Source organism: Kogia breviceps, chromosome 8 (genome assembly GCF_026419965.1).
Source record: "Kogia breviceps isolate mKogBre1 chromosome 8, mKogBre1 haplotype 1, whole genome shotgun sequence".
Classification (NCBI taxonomy): domain Eukaryota; kingdom Metazoa; phylum Chordata; class Mammalia; order Artiodactyla; family Physeteridae; genus Kogia; species Kogia breviceps.
Window position 1 is genome coordinate 709,761 of NC_081317.1, and position 26,097 is coordinate 735,857.

Below are 26,097 nucleotides of genomic sequence, written 5' to 3' on the forward strand. Positions count from 1 at the left end.
TGTGGAGCCAGCCTCCTGTGTGTGTCAGGCAGGACTGTGGGGGCAGGTGGGCAAAGCAGGCCCAGCTGGGCAAAGGGAGGACGCTTCCTCTGCACTGGCCACTGGGTGTGAGTGCAGCCAACGGGGGGACAAGTCAGTCCAGCTGGCTCCTGGTGCCTACCGGACCCTCTGAGGTTGTGTGAGAATGGCCTTGGGGCCAGCCTGGGCTGGGGCTGGGACAGAGGCTGGCCGCGGTCATGATCAGGTATGAGGAGCGGAGGAGGGCCTCCTGTCTGGCACTGGGGCGACCTGGATTTGGAGAAGGAACTTGGTCACCTGGTCGGTGAAGGCAGGGTAAAGATGACAGCGACGTAGCAACAACGGTCAGCAGCAGCTACCGTTTATTACCGAGAGCCAGCTCGCGCGCCGGGCACAAGGCTCAGCACGTCCGCGACGAGCCTAGGAGGCGGTGCCGTGACGGCGCCTGTCCTTCAGATAAAGGCCCCGGCTCCATGAAGGGAGGTCGCAGAGGAGGCGGGGGCGGAACTGGGGCCCCGCTTGGTGCTCTGTGTCTCCAGGACCTGGCTGGGCCCACGTCCCTTGAAGCTGAGGGGCATGTGCTGACCCTCCGGCCGCTCAGGGCCACCACTCGGACCCTGACTGGCCAGGTGAGCAGGCCCTTTGTGGGCTGGGCCTGTGCGGCAGGGGCCCTCCCCTCGGCTACCCTGACCTTCAGGGAACACACGCTGGGCCTTATCTGGAACGTGGGCAAGTGGGTGGCCTGCAGCCCCGGCCCAGCGCTCGGCCCACTCCAAGGACTCGACTCCCTGCCAGGCCTCTGTTCACTTTCGTGTCCATTGCACCCGGCCCGTCCCCCTCCTGCAGGTATGCCAGGCGGGAGGGTGAAGACAGCCCGGCAGCAGCGCGGGGCCTGTCCGTCAAGGGGCACTTCGGGCCCTGGTCACAGACCTCCTCCAGTGCTGTCCTGGGCACCAGTGGCTCACGTCTGGGCAGCAGGGCAGTCTGCAGTCTCCGGCTGGGTCAGATGCTAAACACAGGCTCCTGGGTGGCCCTGCCCGGGTGCTGGGTCTTGGTTGAAGGCTAGTGCCCCGGTCAACCTTGGCTCCTTCAGCCTGGTCATTGGGCCTCAGGGCAAGGTGCTCCCAAGGCCCCATGGCACCAAGGCTCGGGCCAGTCTGGGCCTCCTGTCCGCTGGCGGCCATGGCTGTCCCAGGCCCAGGCTGTGCTGGTGGCAGACGTGACAGGCTCTGCTTAGCGGCGGGAACTGTCCAGCAGCACGAAGAGCAGCCCCAGCAGCACGAGCGGAGCGAAGATCAGCAGCAGCCCCAGCAGCTCGAGGGCCAGCAGGCCCAGCAGCGCCAGGCGGCGGGCGCAGGACCCCCGTTCCCGCAGGGCCCAGAGCCGGGTGCCCAGGCAGGGTGGGCAGGGCAGGAAGGGCAGGCAGCCTCGGCTGCCCACAGGCCCCGGCAAGAAGCGCAGCTGGTAGCGGTGCTCTAGGGAGGCCCAGGGCCCGGGGCCCCGGCGGGGGGGCATGGGGAGGGCAGCGGGCGCAGGGCGCTGGGGCCCATCGGCCTGTAGCAGCTCCTCCTGCAGCCGGCAGATCGCCCACTCGAGCGTGGGTGTTTTCTGGCGACACAGCGGGCAGCACACCCGGCCCAGGTCAGCACTGGGGGCTGCACCCAGCAGCCGGTGCAGGCAGCCCGCGCACAGGCCGTGGCCGCAGTTCAGCAGGGCGAGGCGGTGCTCCCCGGGCCCGTAGGGCTCTGTGCAGATGGGGCACTCCTCCTCCTCCTCCTCCTTGTCCTCTGTGGGCCTGGCCCAGGGGCGGGCCATGGCTGCGGCCCCCAGCAGGGGTTCACCGTCTGGAGTCCTGGCACCCTGAGGGCTCCCAAGGGCCCTGCCGTCCGACCCATCATCTACCAGCACTTGGCGCAGCGGTTCCAGGCGCCCGGGGCCCAGGGAGGCCAAAGGCAGACTGGTGAGCCCAGAGCTGAGGTCAGCAGGGCCATGAGTGCGGGCCCCAGGGCACAGTTCAGGGGCGGTGCCTCCAGGGCAGGGGTCGGGATGGGTGGGTGGGGACCCCAGGGTGGCGACGGGGGAGGCTGGGGCTGTGAAGGTCAGTGTGGCCCTCCGGGGCTGGGGCACGACCTGGCACTGACCTTGCAGCAACTGCCACCTCCTCCTGGCTTCAGGCCCCGCTCAGAGTAAACTTCACTCGGGCCCCAATAGCCGTGCCAGCTCCGGGGGGCTCCTGGGCCCAGCGTGCAGTCCCGTCCCCAAGAGGGTCTGCCAGGCCCAGCCGCAGCGATCCCTGTGTCAGCCAGCTGTACTCTAGGCGGTGGCGCTGTGGGCAGGCCAGCCTAACTCCTCCAGCAGGAATTCCACTCCCGGGGCGGGGACACCACGCACACACGTCCCTCACCCCTCCCCCGCCAGCCTGGGCCACGCCCCTCCCCTCCCGCCCCGAGGCCGCGCCCCCTCCCTCTCAGGGCCTGGGCTGCTCTGCCCTGGGCTGGGAGGGGATGGTCAATGCCAGCCTTGCTGGGTGCCTCTCCAGGCCTCCCCCTACTGGGCCGTCAGGGCCAGGGCAGAGCTTGTACAGGTGGGCAAAACAGCTGGCACCCACCGTGTGAGAGTCGGGCACCGAGGTGTGGGGCTGAGCAACAGTGCCCTCGCGCCCAGCAAGGCGGGCTAGTCCATCACCAGCCGGGCGGGGGGCTGTGGGCCCAGCCACCACCCGAGAAGCACGATGGCACAAGGAAGAGCAGGTAAGAGGCGGCCGCTCAAAGCCCATCCTTTATTGCTCAGGCTGTAAGGTGTAGGCTGCCTGGGGGTCTCCTCCCGCTGTTTCGGGGTCTGTGCCGGAAGGAGAGCTGACTGTCCTCCCAGCTGGGACTGGACAGGGAGAGAGGTAACAATGGCCTCCAGAGAGCAGCGGGGTCAGATTGGCCGCAGCCAACGGCGGGACGGCTCCTCAGGCCCACGTCTCAGTCTGGAAACGCAGGGTCCGCTGGAGCCTGGCGAGGTAGGCGGCTGCGGCGGGGCCGGAGAGCCCGCCCTCCTCCTGGAAGATGGACGTCAGGGCGTCCAACACATCAGCTGGCATGTACTTGGCGTTGCTGGAGGGAGAGGCAGGCCAGGGCTCAGCACCGTCAGAGTTCCCAGCGGACTGGTCCCCCGGCACGACCTGCGCCCGGGCTCACCCCGCCAGGTAGAAGTGAGCGCCCCGGAGATCCAGCAGGCCCCACACCAGCGGCCCGAGCTCCCGGAGCCGGTGCTGCACGTACACCTTCTGCTCCTGCAGGGCGGGGGCACGGGGTGAGTCTGTGCCCCACGGCCTCCCTCCCCGCCCCCCCCCACACCCACCTGCTCCCGGGAGAAGGCCGTGACGAGAGTCAGGCAGCCCCGTGTCTGCAGCTCCTTCCACTCGGCCTCCCAGTAGAAGTCTTGGCCCCGCTGGCGGCAGCCGAAGAACAAGACGTTTTCTGGGGAAGCGTGGGGGCCTTGAGCCAGGACTTGGGCCCTCGAGGTTCAGCCCGGCCGCCACCCCGCCCGAGACTCTGTGCTCACCGGTCTCACCCTGGGCCACTCGCTCCTGGATGGCTGCTCGGAAGGGGGCCACGCCAGTGCCCGGCCCCACCATGATCACAGGCGTGTCTGGTGCCTTTGGGAACGTCAGGCCCCCGGACCGCACCCACAGGGGCACCCGAACAGGTCCTATCGCGGGAGGGAGGCGGCGTGAAGAAGCTCGGAGGCCCAGGGCCCTAGCCCAGGACTGGCCGTGGTGCACGCGGGGGAACGGGGCCCTGCGCACAGCCCCCCACCCCAGAGAGCCAGGGTCACCTTGCCCAGGGTCCAGAGACGCCAGCCAGTTGGAGCAGAGGCCCCGGCGGGGCTCCTTGAGGCGTGTCTGGTACCGCACTACTGCCACGAGAATCTGCAGCCTCGAGGGGTGGGCCTGGGGGAGGGGACAGTGGGTACCCTGCCCTGCTTCAGGCTCCAGCCACTTCACCCGGCTGGTCCCAGTGGCCGGTGAGGGTTGGGGGGGCCCAAAGCCCTCAACAGGGCCCCGCTGTCCACCCTGGTGGCCCCGGCCCTGGCTGCCCCGAGGCCAGCCCCTCACCAGCAGAGAAGAGGCAATGGAGAAGGCCCGCGGCCGGATCAGGGGGATAAGGTCCAACAGGTAGTCCGGGGGGATGGCGCCAGCCGTGTGTGGGAAGTCGCACAGCACCTGGCGGAGACAGCCTCAGGAGGGCTGCGGCTGGAGCGGCCACGCCCGCCCACCCGCCCGCCCGCCCGCCCCTGCCCGCACCTCCAGGACCGTCCTGCGGGGCCGGGTGCAGTACTCGCACAGCTCCTCCTGGCCCTGGGCCGAGCTGAACTCCAGCAGCTTCTCCCGCTCGAGCTCATGGCAGGAGAGGCAGGCCAAGAGCTCAAAGAAGGAGCGGCGGGGGACGCTGGCGATGTCCAGGTACTGGGACACGAGGCGCTGAACGGAGCAGGGCTGGGGCAGCCGCGCGGGGCAGGGGACACCTGCAGTGGGGAACGGGGGGCTGTGGGGGGCTGGGGACGCGGGGTGGGGGCAGCCCGGGGGCTGGGGACACAGAAGAGGGCACAGCGCATGGGTGGCAGCAGCGGCGGCTGGGCTCACCTGGCTCCCGGGGCTGCAGCGTGAAGTGCTGGTGAGGGTCCAGGCCCAGCGCCTGGCAGAACTGCTGGACGTGGCTGGCCGTGTTCTCGGGCTGGATCAGCACCACGTCGCCGGCCACGAAGCTGTGGGGGACACCCAGGGCTCTCCGAGGAAGCAAGCAAGCGGCCAGGGAGGGCTGGTGGGGGTCCTTGGTCCCCCCTCCCTGGCCGCCATCTCTCTTCTCTGCCCCGCTGAGTGCCCGCTTTGGAAGAGGGCCTGCTGAACCCCAGACCTCGGTCCCCCCTGCTGCGGCTGCACCCTCCACGGGTCCCCAGGACCAACCCTCACCTGAGCCCAGAGCCCGTGATGTCGAACTCGATCAGCCGAACGTCCTGGAAGTGTGAGGGGCCGGTGACCCTCTGATTGGTGACCATGGGTGCCAGGAAGGGCTGTAGCTCCGAAGGGGGTCTCTGAGGGTCTGTCCCGGCCACACACAGCTCCTCAGAGCACGCGCTGGGGACCTCCTGGAGGAACTTCAGGGTGAACTTGGAGGGCCAGCTGTGAAGGGGGAAGACACTGTCGGAGCACTGGCCAGCCTGGCCGAGCCTGCAGGCGCCGCCCCAAGGCCGCACTTACCGGACACTGGGCGGGGTCAGGCCGAGGTCAAGGGGCAAGGGGTGCGGCCCCAGCACCTTCTCCCACAGGTCGTGCAGCCAGGGGTCGACGGTGGCGTCGGGCCTGCAGAGAGCACGTGAGCGCTGGTCTGGGGACCCCGCTCCCAGCTGGGCCTGCGGGAGGGTGGTCCGCCCCCACTCACCCCAGATCGTGCTGGTCATCAGCCAGGCACACGGGCAGGAGGGCGCTGCCCCCGAGCTGCAGCAGCCGTCGGTGCAGCTTCTTGGCCACAAAGTTGAACCTACGGAGAGATGGAGGCTGGCGCTGACCCGGGCCCCAGGCGGGGGCAGGAGAGAAGGGCCCAGCTGGCTGCACCGGGTGGAGGGTCCCAAGTCTTCCTGGGGTCACTTCGCTGCTCCCTGAAGGGCAGCTCCTCGCGGGGCCGCTGTCAACGGAAGGGTCTCTCACCCCTCCTGTGGGCGCGCCCGCCAGCAGGAACAGATGTCTACGTTGCGCACTGAACAAAACCCCCAAAAGCCCCCGTGGGCAAGGATAACTACGCCTCCCGTTTTCTGTCCTTCTCACGTGGATGACTGCAGGCCTCACGCTGCACCCAGCCCCGGAGGTGTCTGTACCCAGCGACCCCTCCCTCAGCGCCTGTGCTGCACAGTTACGGGTTTTAATATTTTGGGAACCTGACGGCATGCATACCCTTGAACAGAAAGCCCTCTGTACTTCCCAAGAAATAACGCAAAGCACTAGCATTCTCTGCTTAGGACATGGCTACGTTGTGAGAACGCTGAAAGAAAAAAAAGCAGAGGCAGGCAGTCACATGGCCACGTCCAGGGAAGTGCTGGCTTCAGGGCGGCTCCCAGGGGCTGGGGTCTTTTGTGCCTGCCGCCTGTTTGCAGCTCACCATTCTGTATGCTCCTTGTAAGCCCAAACGTCTCACGAAAGGCTTTTTATAAAAGTGGGGGAAGAGCCAGGTAGGCCTTTATTGCCCTACGTCACACGGTGACAGATGACGCTGGCTCAGACCTTGGACGTCTGGCTCCAAACATCACCTCCTGCCCTGGAAGGTGCCCACCTTGCTGCCCTGCCCACTTCCTACACGGATCTTGCCTGCCCTCCGAGCCCTGGGGCCTCTGGCCACGGAGGAAGTGCCCGCCAGAGAGTATCTGTGGGACGAGGACGCATGGCCAGGGCCACGTCCCAAAGTGGGAGCCCTGGGGGCTGGGTCACCCAGCCCTCTGCCAAGACACCTGGTGCTTGACCCCAAAGACAGTCCCTGTGGCCAGCAGCCTGCCCGCCCTTACTCACTTGGCGTAAGATGAGTCCCCAAGGCCCAGGACAGCAAAGTCCATCTGACAGAGGGAGGTCGATGGCAGGTTCCTCCGGAAGATGAACCTCCAGAAGTTCTACAGCAGGAGAGACCGAGCCCAAGTCCCTCTCCTTCCCTGATCGCAGGGTCACCCGCTGGGCAGCCCGTGCAGGAGCACATCCCGTTCCACGCCCGGCCCTGGCCTCCCTGCAGGCCGACAGAGGTGCTTTAAACAAAGCTCCCCTTCACCTTTGGCCACTGGTGACCTGAGCCCTGAGACACTGCCCTCTGGGTACACTCCAGGCCTCGCCTCACAGCCCACCTCCCTTCTGCTGTGCACCTGGCCAAACAGAGGCCCCCCTGGGGAGGAGGGGTCCTGGGCCTGTCGGGGCACAATTCTGCCTACCGGCCCTGGACCGCTCCCTAGACTCTCAAGACTTTCCAGCACGGGCCACCTCTGGGGACCACGGCTGCTCTGCCTCCTGAGACCCCCTGCTCATTCCTGCTTCGATCTTGTCTCAGGCAGGCTGTGGAGCCCCCCAGGGCACTTCCTGAGAAAGGGTCCAGGGAAGATGCAACTCCCATGGCTCATGTCTGAAAACGCCTGGCCTGCCCCCACACTGACTGGTAGACAACAGGGCACACTTCACATGAAGTCGTCCTCCCCAAGAGTCCGAAGCTTTGCTCTGAGCTGGTCCAACCGGGTGGTCGCTGCTGAGAAGCCAGCGTCCCTCTGTGCCCTGCTCTGTCCCCCGCCAGACACCTGGGCGCTCTCTGCGCCCAAGAGCTGAAACCCCCATGAGACGTGTGTCAGTGGGAGCCCTGTCCACACCCCACGGGCCCTTCCTGGGCACATGGTGGGCTCGCGGGCTGGAGACCCGTCCTTCAGTCTTGTTGCTTCCCTTGGGAATTCCCTCACCACTCTTCCCGTTTCCACGCTGCTGGAATAATCTCGGAATTCTGATATTATCTTTCTTGTTTCCTATCTTGTTATAGTCTCTCGGAGAATTTTTCAACGTTATCTTCTGATCTGGTATCATTTTAAGCAGTGTTTCCTCATCCGTCACTCTGCCCAGGTTTTGCGTTTCTGTCCCGAGGGTGCCAAGCTCTCCCTTGTCGCGCGTGGAGCCCTGGCTGCTCTGCCTCCGCTCCTCTGCGTTCTGCCTGTGCCTCTCTTGGTCACTGTCCTTCACGGGGGGGTCTTTCCTTGAGCACGTGGTCATTCTTTCTGCTCTATGTGTACTTAAGAATCTGATAGAGGGGGCTTCCCTGGTGGCGCAGTGGTTGAGAATCCGCCTGTCAATGCAGGGGACACGGGTCAAGCCCTGGTCCGGGAAGATCCCACGTGCCGCGGAGCAATGAAGCCCGTGCGCCACAACTACTGACCCTGCGCTCTAGAGCCCGCGAGCCACAACTACTGAGCCCGTGCGCCGAGAGCCCGTGCTCCGCAACAAGAGAAGCCACCGCAACGAAGAGTAGCCCCCGCTCGCGGCAACTAGAGAAAGCCCGCGCGCAGCAACGGAGACCCAATGCGGCCAAAAAAACAAACAAACAAACAAATAAATTTAAAAAAAAAAAGCTGATAGAAAACCCCAAGATCGCGCCTGTCACCAGTGGGGCAAGGCCCTGGCTGCCTGGGAGGGCACACCTGGCCAGCGTCCTCAGAGGACAGTGACAGAGGCTGGGGTCTTCCTATTTAGTGCGCAGCCGGTCCCCGGGCCCCTGGTCTGAGCCTCTCAAAGAAGCCTCCAGTCCGTGCCATGTTGGGAGGGCCCCATCCTGACCACGTCCGTAGGGTGTCCATCCCGGCACCCTGCCCTCCTTTATCCACCCTCATCCCAGTGTGACTGTCACCACCTTCATGCTGTTGGATTCCGACGTGAAGCCTGTACCTCTGCCAGCTGACCTGACCGAGGTCTTCATCACCTCCCCGCCCCACCCTGCTTCTCTGGCATCCACTATCCTCCTGCCTTTGGTCTCCCAGACTTGCCTCTTCTCCCGTGCGTGCTCCTCTGTAGGCTCTCCCACAGCATCCCCACTCCAACCCAGTTCTTCAACCTTCTGCCTCCTTTCCCCCATCGACATTTAAACAGGCCTGGGTGTCTCCATCTCACGAGTATCCTCTTTTTAATCCCTTAGCCCCACTCACAGCAATAAACTTTTTTGAATTGTTTAGTGTACAGACGTTCTTCAAAGCTTCTCTCCTCGAGATCACTAGCAGTCCCTTTGCTGATAACCCCCAGCAATGCCTCTCAGGCCTTATCCTACGTCATTTCCCTGCAGCTTTGAGTGCCAGAGACCATCCTCTGGAAAGTCAACTCTCTGCCCTTGACCTTGGAGATGGTGTGTGCTCCCTCCTCTTGCTGCTGGGGCCACTTTCCTGCCCCTCACAGGCTTTTCTCCACCTTCCACATCCTCCGTGCTTAGGGCAGCTGCCCTGGGGGGAGGGAGGTGCTCCCTTTCTCTCGCCTCCACATTTTGGTCACTGTGACATCCACCTCCACCCAGGATCCTCACCGGAGCTCCAGACCAGCTGCGCGTCTCCACCTGGATGATGTCCAGGCACCTCACCCTCCCTATTCTCTTGCTTCTGTGCCTGGAACCACCAACCATCCTACTACCTGAGCCCAAATTCCTGTCTTGATTCCACCTTCTTTCTCATCTTTGAGATATGATTACACATTTGATCAATTCTACCTTAACGTCTTTGGAGTGGGTACACTTTCCTCTACTCTGCCACCATCCTGGCTCAAGCCACCAGGCTCTTGGCTGCATGTGCTCCCGCCCCTTGTCCCTGCCCTCCTGGAGCCTGTTCCCCCTGCAGACAAGTGCTAGTTTTGCTAGAATACGAACGTGACCACGTCATCCCATGGGTTCCATGGCCCTTTGTTTCAAGTCCATCTGCCTCCCTGTGACTGCTGGGCTTCTTGGTATCTGACCTGGCTGCCTGCCCCCTTCTCCTCTCCAACCCCGACCATCCTGAACTGCTTTCTGCTCATCCCAGAGGCTGGGCTATTTTTCTCCTCGGCAGAGGCTGCTCCCTCTTTGCTGGTGCCTGGCTAGCCCCACTTATCCTTCAGGACTTAGCCTATACTCCTTTCTTCCAGAAAGCTCTCCCCGAACTCCCAGAATGAGCTAGATAGCCCTTATTAATGCTCCCATAATATTTGGTACTTTCCCTGGAAGCATGCACTTCCTGGCATTGTACCTACCCATTCAACTCTTTTGCTTTTGCTATATTTTGAGCTCCGAAAGGGTAGAAATGTGACTACTGGGTTCATAGCTAGATTCCCAGCACTAGATTATGCTTGGAATACAGTGTGTGCTCAAAAGATGGTCAAAGAATCGAAGAATGTTCCCTGAAGGTCAGTTTTGAAATACACACAAGACCCATACCAGATCTATATATAGTCCTGGAAAAACATGAAAAGCTAAAGTGGTAGCCTGTGAAGAGTTTATTAAGGAGGACAACCAGAGCCCCCAGCTCCACCTAAAGATCTCCTCCCAAATCCATGGCTAACGTGCAGCAGATATAGTAGGGCAACTATTTATTGTGCTTCTCAAGACTTTCCAGGCAATGAAAATGGGGTGAGGGCCGAAGGCAGGGATCTGAGCTCCTAGGCACAGTAAGCCACTTCAGGTCAGCCTTACCTTCATGTTGTCCGGGGGCTCTCCTTGGCCTGTAGTTGCACAAACAAATACCACCAGGGGCTCATTGATCAGATTCACCTCAACAAAAAGACACACATGTAAGGCCTCGGGCTGTAATGACCAGCCATCCTCCCAGCAGCCTGGCTCCGTCTCCTTCACTCAGAGAGATGGGGCAAATGTACTTAGGACCCGCGAACGGCTGGCCTGCCTTCTCTCTTTCACGCTCCACCCTCCTATCTCACCCCCTCCTCCAAGTGCTAAGGTGGCCGCTGTTCCCAAACTTTCTCGGCCCCTAAATCTGCCGTAACGGAAGGGCCCGCTCTCAGATAAAACGCGGCGCCCTAGGGTCGAGGGCTCTGGGGGCCGGCACCCCAAGCCTGCTGGGTCTCCCCGCCGAGGCCCAGGGAGCCCTCACCACGGGGTAGGAGTCCAGGGCCTGCACCCGGCAGCCGAGCTCCCTGCGCCGGGCCTCGCGGCTCAGCCTCTCCGACACATCTTGGGCTGTGCCTGTCTGGCTGCCGAAGAGCACCAGAAGCCGCGTGTTCGGCATCGGGGTGCGCCCCGGGGTCCCCTGCATTCAGAAACTGGACCGGCAGACAGTTCCCGCTGGCCCTGGCGGCCGGGATCGGGTCGGACTTCCGACTTCCGGCGTCGGCCGGAAGTGACGCCCTTGGGCCGCGCCCAGCGGGGCATGGCGTCCGAGCAAGGCGGTCGTCGGCTGGCAGCCAGTGCTGGGTCCCGCGCGGGGGCCGGGGGACCGGCTGCGTACCGGGGCCGAGGGCCGGGGCAGGCGGGGCCGCTTTCTGCCTCTCGCTGGCCGCGGCGGCGACGGCGGCAGGCGCCAGCGAGGCCCGTGGGGAGTGGCGGCGCAGCCTGGCGGGTGGGACCATCGGCCGGGCCCTGGCCCGCGCTCAACCGGCGCGATGCTTTTCTCGCTCCGGGAGCTGGTGCAGTGGCTGGGCTTCGCCACCTTCGAGATCTTCGTGCACCTGTTGGCTCTGTTGGTGTTCTCCGTACTGCTGGCCCTGCGTGTGGACGGCCTGGCTCCCGGCCTCTCCTGGTGGAACGTGTTCGTGCCCTTCTTCGCCGCTGACGGGCTCAGCACCTACTTCACCACTATCGTCTCCGTGCGGCTCTTCCAGGATGGAGAGAAGCGGCTGGCCGTGCTCCGCCTTTTCTGGGTCCTCACGGTTCTTAGCCTGAAGTTCGTCTTCGAGATGTTGTTGTGCCAGAAGCTGGTGGAGCGCACTCGGGAGCTCTGGTTCGGCCTGATCGCGTCTCCGGCCTTCATCCTCCTGCAGCTGCTCATGATCCGTGCCTGCCGGGTCAGCTAGGCTCGCAGAAGATAAGCTGGAACGCTGGACCCCACGCTGAGGTCCCGCTTCCGCCGTACCAGAGGGGAAATCTGGCTCTGAAAGCCAGCTTGTGCCCTCCTGGGTGCCCAGCTTTCTCTATCAGTCACGTCTGAAATTGTTCCCTCAGCAGGGCTAAAAAGAGCAGCCTTGAGTCTTAAAATGTATTCCCTCTTATTTCATGCTTTGAATCGCTAATCTTGAATTGAGATCCTGAGAAGGATCCTGAGAAGGATCCTGAGAAGGCCAGACAGTCCTGAACTCCTCTGACAGTTGGAAACTGCATATAAGTAAAATGTCCTGATGGGCACTGAGTATTTTCATGGATCCTGGGAAAGGACCCACTGGGCAAAGGCTGCAAAGCTGGACTCGGGATCTCCCCTGGCCAGCAGTGCTGACCTGAGTGCTTACTGCCCCATCCCCCCAGACAAGACTTCCTTAGATGCTTGAGCTCTAAAAAGTGTAAACCAGCTTGTGTCTCCTCCCCAGTGCAACTGGAGAGGATGGCTCTTTCTTCATTCCAGCCCAGGCAGACAGGAGTATGTTGAATAAGCATGATCGGGACCCTATCTGGATATCTGTTGCCTGAGTAGAGAACTTGCTTTCAACACTCTGCTTGTCTTCCTATCCCAGCAGATTGCAGTGTCACGACTTTTCCACCACCTCATGGCTGGCGCTGTTAGTGCACCTGAGACCTTTAGGCCGCCCTAAGGGACCAGAGAGAGGAACAGGTGCTCTGACGTGCATAGCCATTGAAACCTACACATGGGAAGTTTGCAGATGGTCTCAGGCCACGCCTGTTGGCCTAAGGGCTTTGGTTTGATGCCAGTCAGGTGCCAAATGAGAACATTTGCTGAGATAAAAATAAAATAAGAGAATGTTTTGCTGAAATGCACAGTGGTTGCCTGACCTTTTGAGGGTGAAATGAGATGAATGCTGAGACACTCCCTGCTGTGTGGTGTAGCTGGCTATAGAGCTGACGTTGTAAGGGGGGGTGCTGGAACTTGGCTAGAGTGTGCTGGATGGATGGGGGCCAGTTTCCTCGGAGAATCCCTGCTTTCTGCCTAGGGAGCCAGGGCAAAGACAGCCCTGGTGGACCAGTGTTGAGGGCCCACCAAGCAGATTGTGTGACATCAGAGTCTTTGTGGGCCTTGCTGATCTGCAGAGCAGGGGTCAGCAGTCTGTGGCCTGGGGTCTGTTTTTGTGCTGCCTATCAGCTGAGAATAACTTTTCCATTGTCAAAGGGTTGTAAAAACAAAGAAGAATGTGACAGAAAGCAAATGTGGCCTGCAGTGTACAGGGTCTCTCAGTCTTGGCACAGTTGGCCTTTTGGGTCGGATCATTGCTGTGTGTGCAGAGGGAGAAGCCGTTCTGAGCATTGTAGAGTGTTTAGCGGCATCCCTGGCCTCCACTCACTAGATGCCAATAGCACCCCTCACTTGTGACAACCACAAGTGTCTCCAGACATTGCCAAGTCTCCTGGACGACAGAACTCCCTGTTAAGAACCACTGGGCTAAAATATTTACTGTATGGCCCTTTACAGAACATGTCTTTGGACTCTTGTTCTAGTGAAGCAGCTTCATAACTCCTGTCCTGGGATGGATGCTGCATGGCCTGAACCATTGATATGCTTGAGTTGGAGGCTGGTGTAGTTTGTGCCACAGCTACAAAAATGTCTCCTACCCAGGATTGGCATAACTTCTGTCAAAGCCAGATACAAGCTGACTGTTGGGAGCGGGTTTCCTTTTCATGTTATTCTTAGTTTGTGTGTTTTGTTGCTCCCCTGTTGTGTTCTTGTAGTTCAGGATTAGGTAATCCTGTCGGCACAGAAGTGATGAGCATAAGAAGACTTAGCTTCCTTCGGAAAGGTGATTTGAGCAGAGTCCTGAAGGAACACTTGACCTCTGCAAGGCTGAAATCCAGTTTCTTTTATCCAGCTGAATAAACAGGGCTATTAAAGTACTGTTAACGTAGTGGTAGCTGCAGACTGCCATGGGATCCAGAAGCTGAGAAGGGCCCTGGGTTGAAACCCGCCCCTGGTCTCTACAGAGCCCCAGGCGCTCTTGGAGCCTGGTCCCTGACAGGTTAGTGGTGTGGGACGCAGTACTGTCATTTTTGAACATCTGTTGACTGTAGGGCGGGTGATGGAAAGGCAGGTAACATTTGTCCTTGCCTGTGCCCACCAATTTCCCCTTCTCTCCTTGGCTCCCACAGGCCGGAAAGATTGTGCAGCCCTCCACGGAGAGTGAACTTCCCCACGGCAAGCAGGCAGAGAAGCTGTGCCCTCAGGGTTAGCCTTGGGATGGGGCCGGTTCAGCGGGTGATTGGAATACACGCCCTGGCTTTTGTGGCTCTGCGTTGGAGAGTTGTGGGCCTGCTTGTGTGCGAGGAGAGAGTCCCCTGCCTCTGTGCCTGCTTACAGCTTCCGCACTCCAGTCCGTGTTTGCTGGGCCCTGGATGACAAAGTGCGGGTAGAGAGTTTCCACCACCTGTCTGAGCCACAGAGTGGATTCTGGGGGCCGGCAAAAGCTAGGGATTCCTCAGAAACCGGTTCCTCAGCACTGGTTGGGGCTCCAACATTGGCATTTCCGTTAAGGCCCGTAGGGGACCGAGGACCGCAGGTGGACAGTCCCTGGACCCGGAGGGTCCTGGATCGGGAGGCAAGAGGCTGGCGTAAAGCCGGCACACCGCCTACGGGAGCGGGACAGCCTTGCGGTCCCGGGTTGGCCCTTCCTCCACCGCGCTTTCCGCAGGGGGTAACAGGCGGGCAGAGTGCTGGCACGATGAGGAAGGACCAAACCCGGCCAAGGTCACACGCGACCTGGGGCCCCAGGGATCCGACCCGCCCACCGGCCGGGATCCACTCCCTCGCGGCTCCGCCCCGCGGGCGCGGCGGGCCAAGGGAGCAGAGGCGGAAGTGGGGGCCTTCGCGGAGCGGCGTGAGGCGTCGCGGGCGTGTCCAAGGGGGCCTCCCCAATGGGGACCGGCTCCCGCGATGGGCGCTGCTCCACTGGGGCCCGCGGGAAGGCGGGGTCGGGGAGAGCGCTCTCCAATCAGCACGGCTGGCCATCCTCCCTCCCATAGGTGAGGCCGCCGGGTGCGGGGCGGGCCTGAACAGGCCTCCCCCAATGGGAGGCGGTCAGGGGGGCGTGGCCGCGGCGCGAAGGCCGGCGGCGGGTGGCGGCCGCAGTTCCCGGCGCGCGCTGGCTCCGGCGGCCGCTCCGCAGCATGGCAGGCCTGGGGCGGCCGGGCCCGGGGCCCCGCGCCACGATGCCCGCCTGGAAGCGAGAGATCCTGGAGCGCAAGCGGGCCAAGCTGGCAGCCTTGGGCGGGGGCGCGGCGCCGGGCGCTGGGGCGGGCGCGGAGGAGCCCGCGGGGCCGGCTGCCGAGCCGCTGGTGCTGGCCGAGAGCCTGGGCCCGCTGCGCGAGAACCCGTTCATGCGGCTCGAGTCGGAGCGGCGGCACGGGGCGCGGCGCGGCGGGGGCGCCGGCGCGGCGGGGCCGGGAGCGCGGCCCGCGCAACAGCTGCTGGAGCTGTACCGCTGCGTGCCCGGCGTGCGCACCATCCGCGCCGACAACATCCTCATTATCGAGTCGGCGCCCGGCTTCCCTCCTGCTCCCGGCCCCGGCCCCGGGCAGGGCCCGGCCGCCCGCATCCGCGCCGCCGAGGTGCTCGTGTACGAGGCGCCGCCGCCTCCCGGCCGCGTTAGCCGCCTGCTCCAGAAGTTCGACCCGCCGGCCGCGCCGCGCCGCCGCGGGAGCCCGGAGCGCGGCCGCCCCGTGCCGTCGCCCTCCTCGGGGACGGCCCTGGTACCGCGCGTGGGCGAGCGCGCCGCCTGCTTCCAGCCCGAGCCCGAGCGCTGCGGCGCAGGTCCCGGCCCCGGCCTCGGGCCCCGGCGGAGCGACTTCCTGCACAAGACCGGCAGCAACTCCTTCACTGTCCATCCACGGGGCCTGCGCCGCAGCGCGGGCACTCGCCCACTCCCCAACGGGCCCGCGGCCCCCGAGCGCCGGGCCGGCGCTGCCAACGACCTCAGGGGCTCCGCGCCTGGGCCGGGCGAGTGGAAGCCAAAGGTGGAGTCGGGGGAGGCCCCCGCCCACCCTCCCCCCAGCCCCGGAACCCCCAGTGCCACTGCAGCCGCGCCCCCGGCATCGCCCACGCTCAGCCCTGCCAGTGCCACTCCCAGCCAGCGCCAGTGGGGCTCCGCGGCCACCAGAGCCAACGACTCCTTCGAGATACTGCCGGCTTCCAAGCCAGACATGGACACGATCCCTGCCGCGGACCTCCAGGCCCGGGCTCTGGCCAGCCTTCGCATGAACTCTCGAAACTCTTTCGTGTTCATCCCCAAGCGCAAGACCTCCGTGGCCCCTCCTGCGGAAGGGAGGCAGTCCGTGGGGCCTCCAGAGGGAGAAGTTGGCTGGGCCTCTCAGCACCAGGAGCGTGAAGCCCAGCAGGTGCCTGGAGCAGATGGTGTGTTTGCCGGTGGGAGGAGCCCCTCGGGGGTCGAGGAGGGAGGCTGCCCCATGCCAGGCACTGCCTTCGTGGACTGGACCGTTAGGTGGCAGAGGCTGTCCTCACCACCCCTGTCCCCACTGGTCGCCACTGAAGCTGAGCCTGCCCAGGGCTTTGGGATTCCTGGCTTGACCAAGAATGGCAGGGAGCCTGGGAGGCCAGGGCTGCCCGTCACCTTCATTGATGAGGTGGACTCGGAGGACGAGGTTCCCCAAGAAGCCAAACTGCCCTGCCCCGGGGCTGGTGCGCCTCCCCAGTACCACCCGCGTCCCACCGGGCCTGGGCACCTGTCAGAGCTTCAGCACCGAGGTGGCAACACCTTCACGGTGGTGCCCAAGAGGAAGCCAGGGGCCCTGCAGGCCAACGGGGAGGCCAGGCCCAGGGAGGCTGAGGAAGAGGGGCCGGGCAGCCTTTCGGAGCCCCCTGCTGCCTTGGGGACCTCAGTGAAGAAGCGCTACCCCACTGTGCATGAGATCGAGGTTATTGGCGGCTACCTGGCTCTGCAGAAGTCCTGTCTCACCAAGGCCGGCTCTTCAAGAAAGAAGGTCAGTGGTGGCGAGTCACGGAGCTGTGGGTATAGCGTGTGCCTTGTTCCCAGGACAGCTGGCCTGGGTGTGGGACGGCTTCTACGTGGACCAGAGGAGAGCTGGAGCTGGGTGGCTGTGTAAGCTCCAGGAGAGGTCAGCTGGGGGGGGGGGGGAATCTCTGGCCTGGGTTCCAGAGGAACTCTAATGACCCTGGGGCTGCAGGGACAGTTTGTTTGCTCTGTACCTTGAAAAGCTGGTGGGGAGGGTCTGTTCAGTCAGGGCTTCATCTGCTTGTTGGTTCTTGTGGCTCTATCTGGAATTGGCTGGGCAGGACTGTCCCTTTGTAGGTCCCACTGTTGGCTCCACCCCAGCCTGGCTTTGAAGGGTGGCCTGGCATATTCTTCTGGAGTCCTGGCCTACGCACGTAGCAGGTGCCAGGATGGAAGTGGACAGGGGCGGGAGACTTTTGATTTGGGTGGGGTCGGATACCTTCTGTCAGCTCTTGGGAAGGCATTCTGGCCAGAGCTTAACAGGACTTGGCTTCGTGTGAGTGTTGATTGAGCTCCTAGTGTGTGGCAGGCCTGGTCCGAGCCTGGGGTGAGATGCGTCGCTCCCCTCACGGGGGAGGGGAGACCCAAGCGCAGGGCCAGGGGCCTCTTGGAGCCTCACTCTGCTGGCAGCGCTGCTTGGTGGCCTGGAGCTCGCTGGGCACAAGAAGACGTTCCTCAGATTCTTCCTGGTCATTCTAGCACCTAGCACCTGTGTCTGGCCCTGGGGCAAATTCCAATGCCATCCCCATGTGACTGGGCGGACGCACCCTCCCCCGGAACCGGGATGGTGTCTGGCAGGCTTCTCCTTTGCCTGCTGGTGTCTTGGCTCATCCCTGAGGCCACCTTGCCCCAGCCTCAGTTTCCTTGGGGCCACGGGAGACGGTGATGTGCCTTGCGTCACTGGAGCTGCCTTACCCACTGTCCCGCGGGCACTGTCTAATTAGATGCGGCATCTCTTCTCTCTCTGCTTCCTTTGATTTCCTGCCTCGGGGTTGGCCTTGGCACTGTCCTTCCTCCCTGCGTCGTCCTCTCCTTCTCGAGCGAGGGCATCGGCCCTCCTGCCAGCTCCATCTGCCGGGCCCGGCATCCACACCCGTCGCCCGCAGCGCTTCTGGTGCGACCCCAACCCCCGCCTGTCCTGCTCATCTGACCTTGCCTCACCCTCTACTCCGTGCTGCGGTCGTCCAGTAGCCATGGTCACCAGCCCAACCCCCCCGCTTGCCCTCTCCACCTTGTCTGCTCCTTCTCCTGCTTCCTGACCCTTGACCCCAGCTGCTCTGGGAGGCATCCTTTCCCACGCTAGCCTCGGGCGGTGGAGGTGACAGAAGCCCCCTGCTTTGTAGACAGAGGATACTGAGGCCGGTGGAGGTCACGGAGCCCGTGGGGCGGGCATGCTGTTGGAGCCCCTGTCCTAACCCGGCTGCCCTTATACTGGGAGCCTGGCTGCAGCCCGAGCCTAGTCACTCTGTCCCCAGCTGGGGGCGGAGCCGTGGGGGTCACTTGGGGCTTGGTTGGAGTGAGAAGGGCAGGGTGGGGGCCTGAGGGCCTCTCGAGGCAGGAACAAGTGGTGGGAGGGAAGCAGGCCCTGGCCCAGCCTGGCTCTCGGGCCAGCCCGGCCCCCATCTCCGTGCCAGGCTGAAGGGTTGGGGGTCCAGATGGATGGTTCCTGGCATAGCTGAGTGGCCTGGCTGGGGCCATGCCAGAGCAGCACGACCTGCTGGGGGTGATCTTCTGCCTGGGCATGCACTAGCTGCCCCGTCGAGGAAGAGCCAGAACGCCTGTCGGGTGAGACAGAGGCATGGGGGGCTGCCCGGCCCTTCAGAATGACCTTGGGCTACCCCTGGCTTTATCCACCCATCGTCCCACTCGGCTGCTGCCCCTGGGCCTTGTCCCCGCCCGGCCCACTCCAGCCAGCCTGGGGTTTCTATCACTGTCCGGCTCCCCCTGCCCTGCGTTCCAGGGATGTGCTGGCCTGCGGGACCTTGGGGACCCCCCAGGGCAGGGGTCCTGGTGCCTGTTCCAGGGAGCAGGTGAAGTGCAGCTCTTGACGGCGTGGAGCCTGCCCCCCGGTTTGTCACCTCTCCGGTGCAGGGTGCTGTGCTGTCACCTGGCCTTGGAGGACGGCAGCCCTGGCCCGGGTAGTGGGCACCCAGCCGGCCGGCACGCGTCCCCACTTAGTTACCTCTTGGCGGAATCACAGATGCCCTCTCTCTCTGTCCCTTGCTGGCCTAGCCGGCCGCTGCAGGCCGTCGCGGCCACACCCCCTCTCGCCCCCGCCCCTGCCCCCAGGCTGTCCCGGTGGGTGGGGCCGGCCTGCGGCTCAGCACACCTGCCTCCCTGGGGGGTCGGCGCAGTGGGCCTCTCCCCTTTGTGAGGTGCCAGCTGGCTGGGCTCCTGCCTGTCTGGCAGCTCCTTCCCCTCCCCTTTGCCCTCCTCACTTTCTAACCCGCTGATCCCCTGCCCAGCCCGAGCGTGCCACGTCCCCACGCCCCCACCCTCGCCTGCCGTATAGCAGCCACCCTCACCCCAACGGCTCGGGGCTCGGGTCCTCAGATCCGAGGCGCCGCTGCCCTGGGGGCCTGCTCCTCCACCTGCTCTTCCGCTGGCGGGCGTGGCCTCTCCTTTGATCCCCTCTCCCTGCAGGTGGTCTTTTTGGACCCCGGGGACCACTGGAATAGGCCTGGACTCTCCTCCACTCAACTTCCCCACTGGTGGGGGCGGGGGGGAGGCTGCCCTTGACTCAGGGCGTCCCACCTGGGCAGCTGTGGGAACTTCTCGGTGGCCGTGTGTGGCCCCCGGAGTTCGGGCTGAGTGGGGGATGGCGCGTGCTGGGGAGCGTGGTGTGGGGCGGCTGCAGCCCCGCTCCCAGCCCAGACTGCAGGGTGGACACCCTTCAGTAACCCGAGCTGGGCGTGCCGGGCAGGGTGGGGTGAGGGGACAAAGGGCTCTCTCCCCGTGAGCAGCGGGAAGTGGGCCGAGCCAGGACCCACCTGCTGGCTGCACAGTGCAGCGGGCAAAGTCCCTGAGCCCGGTGATCAGGTGTGTGCAAGTGCCAGCTCCTGGCTCTGCCCCCCGCCGGTTCCGTCCGCCCGGGGTCTGGAGGCTGCCCCCTGCCGCCCGGGCATTATGAGTCACGTGGTGTCCTGTGACCCACAGACCCGCACTCACGAGGAGCCTGGAGACTGAAGGCGAGGTGGGACGTGACTGGAGCCCCGGGCCCCAGCTGGGCGCCGACAGGCCTGTGAGCCCCGCCCCTGCCTGGCCGGGCCCGTGCCAGGCTCGGGGCCTGCTTGCACCCAGCCCCCTCGGTCTCCCTGCTCAGAATTGGTCATGCGGACTAATGAGGGCGTGCTGATCTGCTGGGCCCTGGCACCTGGCCCTTCCCTGTCTGCAGTGGTGGGGGATGGGCCCCGAGGGCTCAGGGTCATCAGGGACGATGCTGTGTACCCAGGAGCACCGTTTGCTGCGGGGCCCACCATTGGGCCCCTGTGCTGGCAGCCCCATTCTGCCTTGGGCTCCTCCTGGGGTCTCTGGCCCCAGGTCTCAGGGAGCCAGTCTCAGGGGGCCCAGGTGACTCCATCCCCATAGGGGCCACAGGATCACCCCACACAGCTGCCCAGGTGGGACGCCCTGAGTCAAGGGCAGCCCCCAGCCCAGGGCAGGCGCCCTGCCAGTGGGGAAGCTGAGTGGAGGAGGGTCCAGGCCTGCTCCAGTGGTCCCTGGGCAGTGGGCGGGCACCTGTGGGCTCTGGTGGTTACCCTGTGCCAGGCCTCTGCTCTGTCTGGCCTCCGGGGGCGGGGGGGCGGGGGCAGCTGGAGGTCCGGGTGGGGCCCACGTGGGGACAGTCTCGAACATCTCCATCCTGGTTTGATCCGTCTTTGGGGGTTGTCGGCCCATCTGCTTGCGTCCCTGAGTACTTGTCTGGGTGGACAGCCGGGGCGAGGGCAGCAGCGACAGGGCTTGGGACCTGCCCGGCAAGTGCCTGTGTGGGCCGTGCCATGACGGGCAAGTCCAGGAGCTCGGGGGGCGGGTGGGGATGCCACGGCTATGCGGGGCTGTGTGTGCCCGTGGGGCGGTGGGAGGAGTGCGTGGCGCTCCTCTCTGGACGCTGGCTCGGCAGGGCAGTGCCTCCCACTCCTGGCCAGCCCTGCACACGTCACCGAGGCCGGGGTCCCTCCGCTGCCCAGGGCTGCAAGCCCGGCCCTTCTGCGAGGCCCCTCCCCGTCCTGCTGCCCCCAGGCCCCAAGGTTCTCTGCCTGGGGGCCCGACTCCCGCCTCTGGCTCTTTCCACGGGAAGAGGAGGAACTTGAGCTGGCTGCGGTGTCCTGTGCCCTGGAGTTTAATATTTCGAGCTCCAGCAGGGCTGCTCCCATCTGCTGCAGGCGGGCAGCTCTCGTATTCATTACCGCCCTGCCAGGCCCGGCCGAGCCCTGCTGAGCAGGCCTTGGGGGACGTGCGACTCTTGTGGGGAGCCTAGTCCCGGGTCTCGGAGGGTGAAGATCCCGACCCCCAGTGCTCAAGTCCTTCTACCAGTGCCTGTCCCCATAGCCCCTCAGAACCGGCAGCCTAGTCTGGGCCCTGAGGCCTTTGGGAAAGAAGATTGGCTGCGCGTGAAACTCTGGAGCCTGCAGGGTGGGCAGGGTGGACGTGGGCCACGTGGGCAGTCCGAGTGGGAGGAGAGGGTCACTGACCCGCACTCGGTGCAGCCTCGGGCTACCTCTGACTCAGTCTGCAAAGTGGGTGATAGCACGTGGTGCCACTTCCCGGGGCTGGCGCGTGGCAGCCGCCCGGCTTCCATGAAGGGCCTTGGGGGCCGGGCTTTCAGCGCGCCGGGCCCTTGCCTAGCAGTGGCGGTACGTGCCGAGCTGGGTGGGCAGCACCATCCGGGTGCCTGGCGAGCTGGGACGCGAACTCAGCCCTGGAGAGAGGCACCAGCCGACAGGAGGGGCCGCTGGAAGCGTAGATGTGGGCTCCCCAAGTGCAGCCTCACCTGGACCTTGTTTCTGCCGGGGAGCCTCTGGCCGGGAGATGTGGCTGGTGCCCGCTCCCCTGAGAAGGCAGACCTGCAACCCTGGGAACTGCCTTAGAGGCTTCTGGAGACCCTGAGGCTTTGGGCTTCTGGTGCTGGCTGGGGTCTGGCCCTTGGGAGGAGGAGGGGGATCACTTGGGATGCGGTGATCCTGGGGGGGGGGGATGGGTGAGGCAGGTGTTTGGACACCCTGAGCCTGCAGGGTCCAGGTGGAGGGGACTTCTCTGATGAGGGGCAGCCCCCCACTTCTCAGAACCTTTGAAGGGCCAGCGGAGTGTTGGGCTCTAGTCTGACACCTGCACTGTACCCGCTCGGTCCAGCCGGAGGAGCCCTGTGGCTGTGGAAACAGCACTCACTGACGTGCCTCCTGCCCTAGATGAAGATCTCCTTCAACGACAAGAGTCTGCAGACAACGTTTGAGTACCCCCCCGAGAGCTCCCTGCAGGAAGAAGAGGCAGAGGCCGAGAGGGGGAGAGAGGAAGAGGCGAAGAACGAGGAGGAGGAGGAGGAGGAAGGGGAGGAGGAGGAGGAGGGGGCCGGCTCAGACACGGCGGCGGCGGCGGAGAAGCCCTTCGTGCTCTTCCTGCCCCGAGCCACGTTCGTGAACAGCGTGGGCCCCGAGAGCCCTCGGCTGCCGGACGGCAGCTCCGGTGAGTGCCCGCCTGTGGGGATGGGCAGCCCAGGGGTTGGCCCGGGCCACGTGACCGTGCAGCTGCATGTCCACCCGTGTGCCTGTCGGCCCACAGGCCTGTCCAGCTACACTCCGAAGCACTCCGTGGCCTTCAGCAAGTGGCAGGAGCGGGCGCTGGAGCATGCTCCGAGCACGGAGGAGCCCCCGTCCAAGGAGGTCATGGTGAGCGGGGTGGGGCAGGCGGGCGGACGCCCAGGGGAGGGGGGCGCGGCCGGCGGGGGTCTCTGACTCCCGGACAAGCCCCATCGACCGCTCCTGCGCCCCTCCGTCAGCTCACCCCTGCCGGCCAGAATGACCTCGCGGACTTCCGGAGCGAGCCAGCCCTCTACTTCTGAGCCCCACCCTACCAGGACGATGAAGGCTGAGCCCCAGGTGTCCGGGAGCTGCACCCCCTCTGCCCCACCAGGCCTGCCCTCCCACATCCCCCTCTCCCTCCCTGGGGCCTCCCAAGTAGGCTGGTACTGGAGGCCTGAGCCTGGGGCACCCGGGATTCACTCCGACCCCGGCTCGGGGGCACTGCCTGTGGGGGAGGGGTGGTGTCCCGCTATATGCCATGCCCAGCGGCTGTCGGGTACGTCTGGGGTGGGGGCTGATGGGACCCTGACACCACCCCCAGCCCACACTCCCCATGTCAGCCACTCCGTTTCTGATGAATGGCAGGTCTTTTCCCGGCTCTGATGATGGACTCAATAAACAGCCCTGTATGAGGCCACCTCTACCTTCCTTGCGTGGTCCTTGGCTGGAAAAAGGGGGAGCGGGGCTGGGGTCTGCAGGGCTACGCTGAGGCACGGGCAGTGGGGAGGCGGCCGCCCACCCAGGGTGCGATGCAGGCCCAGCTTGGGTTTCTGTGCCCGGGGGAGGCCGTCCCGGGTGACACCCCATACTGCACAGCTCTGGCGCCCCAGGCTCTTTCCCCACCCCTGTGGCCCTAGTTGCCCTGCTCCTCCTCCCAGCCACCCCCTTGGCGGGGAGAGGGACTTGCCCGTGCCCACCCTGTGAGCACCCCCCGTCTCACAAGGGGGCTCTCCTTGCTTCCCAGAAGCGGCTCAGCGGGAGTTATGGGGGGAGGTGGGACGCCAGGTAAGCTCTCTGTGATCTGGAACTCTCTGTGGGCCCGGGGGGTTACTGTAGCTGTCGGGGCCGAAGTGGTTTCCCTGAAGGGCCAGAGCCTGGGGGTGGACGAAGTGCAGGGCAGGTGGTGGGCAGAGCCTCAGGGACCTTGCCTCCTGTTTGGATTGGAAGGTTCCCTGACCCACAAGGGCCTGCAGGAAGGCTGGGGCAGTGTCAGCAGGGAGATCTGATGGATCTGGAAAGGTGACAGAGAACAGAGCTGCCCACTAGGGAGCGACTCCCGGCTGGGCTGACTGCCTGTGCCGAGACAGGCCGCTCACAATCCTGGCATCAGACGCAAGTCTTTTCCTCTTGGAGCATCAAGCCCATGGGAAGTGCCACCTGGCCAAGCTTGGGAGGGAGGAAGGCGTTTTCTTGGGAATGGTGGGCCCAGGTTTCTGCAGACCTCCTCAACCAATACATGCTTCCCAACCCCCCTATCCCCCACAGACAGCAATTGCAGGGACCCCACGGGGGCTGACAGGCCAAGGCAGATGGACCCATGGAGGACTTGGGATGGAAGGCCGGGCCCTGGGCTGCATGGGAGACTGGCCTGTGACCAGAGAGTGGTAGCAGGGGTGCTGCTGTCCGGCAGAATCTAGAATCACTGAGCTGGGGTGCATTCATTCCCAGGGGACCTGAGCACAGGAGGAGTGTCTCCTTGGGCCAAGCCTTATGCTAGAAACCAGGACCAGTGGCCCTGATGGGAGAGGTGGGTGACGGGGGTCACATGAAATGCTTAGGGGCACCCTTATCTCTGAATGCAAAGCCGGTCACAGGGAAAGCCATCCCTTCACGGAGGAACCGCGTTACAACTGGGCAAGGATTCGTATTTTGACTCCAGGGGGGCCCAGCAGCCCCACACTCCTGACACAGGCAGCAGGCTGACGTGGATCTTTACAAAGACAATCTTTACTGACAGTCACAGGCCCCAGGCAAGCTCTGAGGTGAAGGAGGGCCCCAGCCTCTCCCGCACCTGCCTGGGCACCTGCGGGCCGAGGGAGGGGTGACAGGACTCCCAAGGTGCTGAAACCAGAAGCGGGTCTTCCCCACAGCCCCAGGCTGGTGTGGAGGCCTCAGTGGGACCCTGAGTAGAGCTGCCCTCCCCAGCGCCTGTGTGAGCTCAGAGCCAGGATCCCCACCTGGTGGGCTACGCTCACGTCTTTCCTGTCACCCAGAGACAGTGAAGGTTGGCAGTTGCCTCTCTTGGCACCCAAGACAACGAGAAGAAAAAGCTGCTGCCGTGAAGGACAGAGATGCTTTGAAGACAGACAGACCTGCCGGGGGCAGAGCCATAGAGGGGCGCAGGCGCAGGGGAGGCAGGCTCTCTGCTGGTGGCCTCCTCAGCTGTCCTTGCCTCCGCTGCTCCTCTGCTCGGGGGCTGCGGCCTTGGTCAGGTTCCCCGCTTCCCTCTTCAGGACACTAAGCAGAGTCTGCGAGCTCTCCAGGATCTGCGAACAGAGAAGCCAGCCAGTTAGCACCGCTCCTCCTGTTGGAAAGCTCCCACGGCCCAGCCCCGCTCCCGGGCCAGGGCCCTTCTCCCCTCTGAGTGTGGCCCGGAGCCCCTTCCTCACACCCCTGGGAAGCCAGGCCGAGGTCGGCTCCGGCTCCTGCTGCGCTCTGCGGCTCAGTCCGGAAGCCGCTACGCGGTGATGAGCATGGTGCCAACGACGGGACCCAGGTCGCTCTGAGCGGCATATTGTCACCACGGGGGGCCTACAGCCTGTCTAGGCACTCCTGGGCCAAAAACCCTTGACGGGCTCGGCCCAGCACGCGGGCCCCCGAGCCCCACCTTGAGGTAGGCAGCCTCCGTCTCCGCGATGGTCCGATCGAACTCATTCCGAGAGGCTATCTTACGAGCCAGGTTCTCGTTGACTCGGGCCAGCTTCTCCGTCAGCTGCCTCACCTCATTCTGCAGCCGCTGCTTCTCCTCCTCTTCCTGCTGGATCTGCCGGCACAACTCTTCCCGCTTCTGACACAGCTCCTCGATGCCTAGGGTGTGCCGAGAGAGACAGGCGCGGTGGGCCCGGGGCAGGAAGGAGAGCACCACCGCCCCTCCAGCTCTGGAGCCCCCTACTCTGGAGGAGAAAAGGTTAGTGGATAGTGAAGGAACCGGGTGCCGGATGGGTCACCTTTCGCCCGAGCCAGGCCAAGATCCTGCGACCGAGGAGTCTCAGAGTAAAAGAAAGCACCACGCGAGGCTCGAGGCGCGAGGCCGGGAGGTCGTGCGTACTCAAGCCCATCGTCCTCTGCTCACTCCACAGATACCTAGCCCTCGGGGCGGGCCACAGCGCGGCTGTGCGCTGGGCAGGTTCGCAGGCGTCCGCGCCGCCCCGGCCCGGAAAGCCGCGCACGGACCGTACAACACGCTCGGCCGCGCGCTGCGGGCCAGCTACTGCCCGGGACCGCAGGCCGGCGGACCCCACGCCCTCCCATCCTGCCCGGCGGGCCCCACCGCTCGGCCGCTCACACTTGACCAGCTCGTTGTTGTAGTTCTGCAGCGCCGCGCCCTGCTGGGTCATGGTCGCCGCCCGGCGTCCCGGCCGCTCCAACCGCCGTTACAGCATCCGGCCCCGCGCCTGCGCACTGCCTACAGAGGCGAGTCCA

The 26,097-nt window shown here is 64.4% G+C and overlaps 5 protein-coding genes across 13 annotated transcripts; 2 read left to right on the plus strand and 3 right to left on the minus strand.

The window, feature by feature from the left end:
- Window positions 1-362: 362 nt before the first annotated feature.
- On the minus strand, window positions 363-2,410 carry LOC131761997 (RING finger protein 224). The gene has a single exon (XM_059073379.2). It carries the CDS (start codon window positions 1,831-1,833, stop codon window positions 1,252-1,254), a length of 582 nt encoding a protein of 193 aa, XP_058929362.1. The 5' UTR covers window positions 1,834-2,410; the 3' UTR covers window positions 363-1,251.
- Window positions 2,411-2,769: 359 nt separating this feature from the next.
- On the minus strand, window positions 2,770-10,910 carry NDOR1 (NADPH dependent diflavin oxidoreductase 1). Of its 9 annotated transcripts, none has more exons than XM_067040222.1 (15): window positions 10,633-10,843; window positions 10,218-10,295; window positions 7,212-7,862; window positions 6,566-6,773; window positions 5,448-5,546; window positions 5,267-5,368; window positions 4,979-5,188; window positions 4,652-4,773; window positions 4,313-4,533; window positions 4,124-4,231; window positions 3,844-3,958; window positions 3,580-3,717; window positions 3,367-3,503; window positions 3,204-3,298; window positions 2,770-3,119 (listed from the first exon to the last, which is right to left on the minus strand). In XM_067040222.1, the coding sequence occupies exons 4-15, from the start codon at window positions 6,607-6,609 to the stop codon at window positions 2,975-2,977; spliced, it is 1,536 nt and encodes a 511-aa protein (XP_066896323.1). In that variant the 5' UTR covers window positions 6,610-6,773; window positions 7,212-7,862; window positions 10,218-10,295; window positions 10,633-10,843; the 3' UTR covers window positions 2,770-2,974. The 9 variants fall into 9 exon arrangements, with proteins under 9 accessions (XP_066896323.1, XP_066896325.1, XP_066896320.1 ...); XM_067040224.1 differs by having other exon boundaries at window positions 3,367-3,485; window positions 3,571-3,717; XM_067040219.1 differs by lacking the exon at window positions 7,212-7,862 and having other exon boundaries at window positions 3,367-3,485; window positions 6,566-6,663; window positions 10,633-10,910.
- TMEM203 (transmembrane protein 203) lies at window positions 10,901-12,460 on the plus strand. Its single transcript, XM_059073381.2, has one exon. The coding sequence runs from the start codon at window positions 11,141-11,143 to the stop codon at window positions 11,549-11,551; it is 411 nt and encodes a 136-aa protein (XP_058929364.1). The 5' UTR covers window positions 10,901-11,140; the 3' UTR covers window positions 11,552-12,460.
- Window positions 12,461-14,763: 2,303 nt separating this feature from the next.
- Window positions 14,764-23,098, plus strand: TPRN (taperin). The gene is made up of 4 exons (XM_059073347.2): window positions 14,764-16,628; window positions 22,066-22,339; window positions 22,436-22,542; window positions 22,653-23,098. Exons 1-4 carry the CDS (start codon window positions 14,799-14,801, stop codon window positions 22,713-22,715), a joined length of 2,274 nt encoding a protein of 757 aa, XP_058929330.1. The 5' UTR covers window positions 14,764-14,798; the 3' UTR covers window positions 22,716-23,098.
- A 1,284-nt stretch (window positions 23,099-24,382) lies between these two features.
- On the minus strand, window positions 24,383-26,085 carry SSNA1 (SS nuclear autoantigen 1). Its single transcript, XM_059073383.2, has 3 exons — window positions 25,961-26,085; window positions 25,283-25,482; window positions 24,383-24,941 (listed from the first exon to the last, which is right to left on the minus strand). The coding sequence occupies exons 1-3, from the start codon at window positions 26,010-26,012 to the stop codon at window positions 24,834-24,836; spliced, it is 360 nt and encodes a 119-aa protein (XP_058929366.1). The 5' UTR covers window positions 26,013-26,085; the 3' UTR covers window positions 24,383-24,833.
- Between the last annotated feature and the right edge of the window lie 12 nt (window positions 26,086-26,097).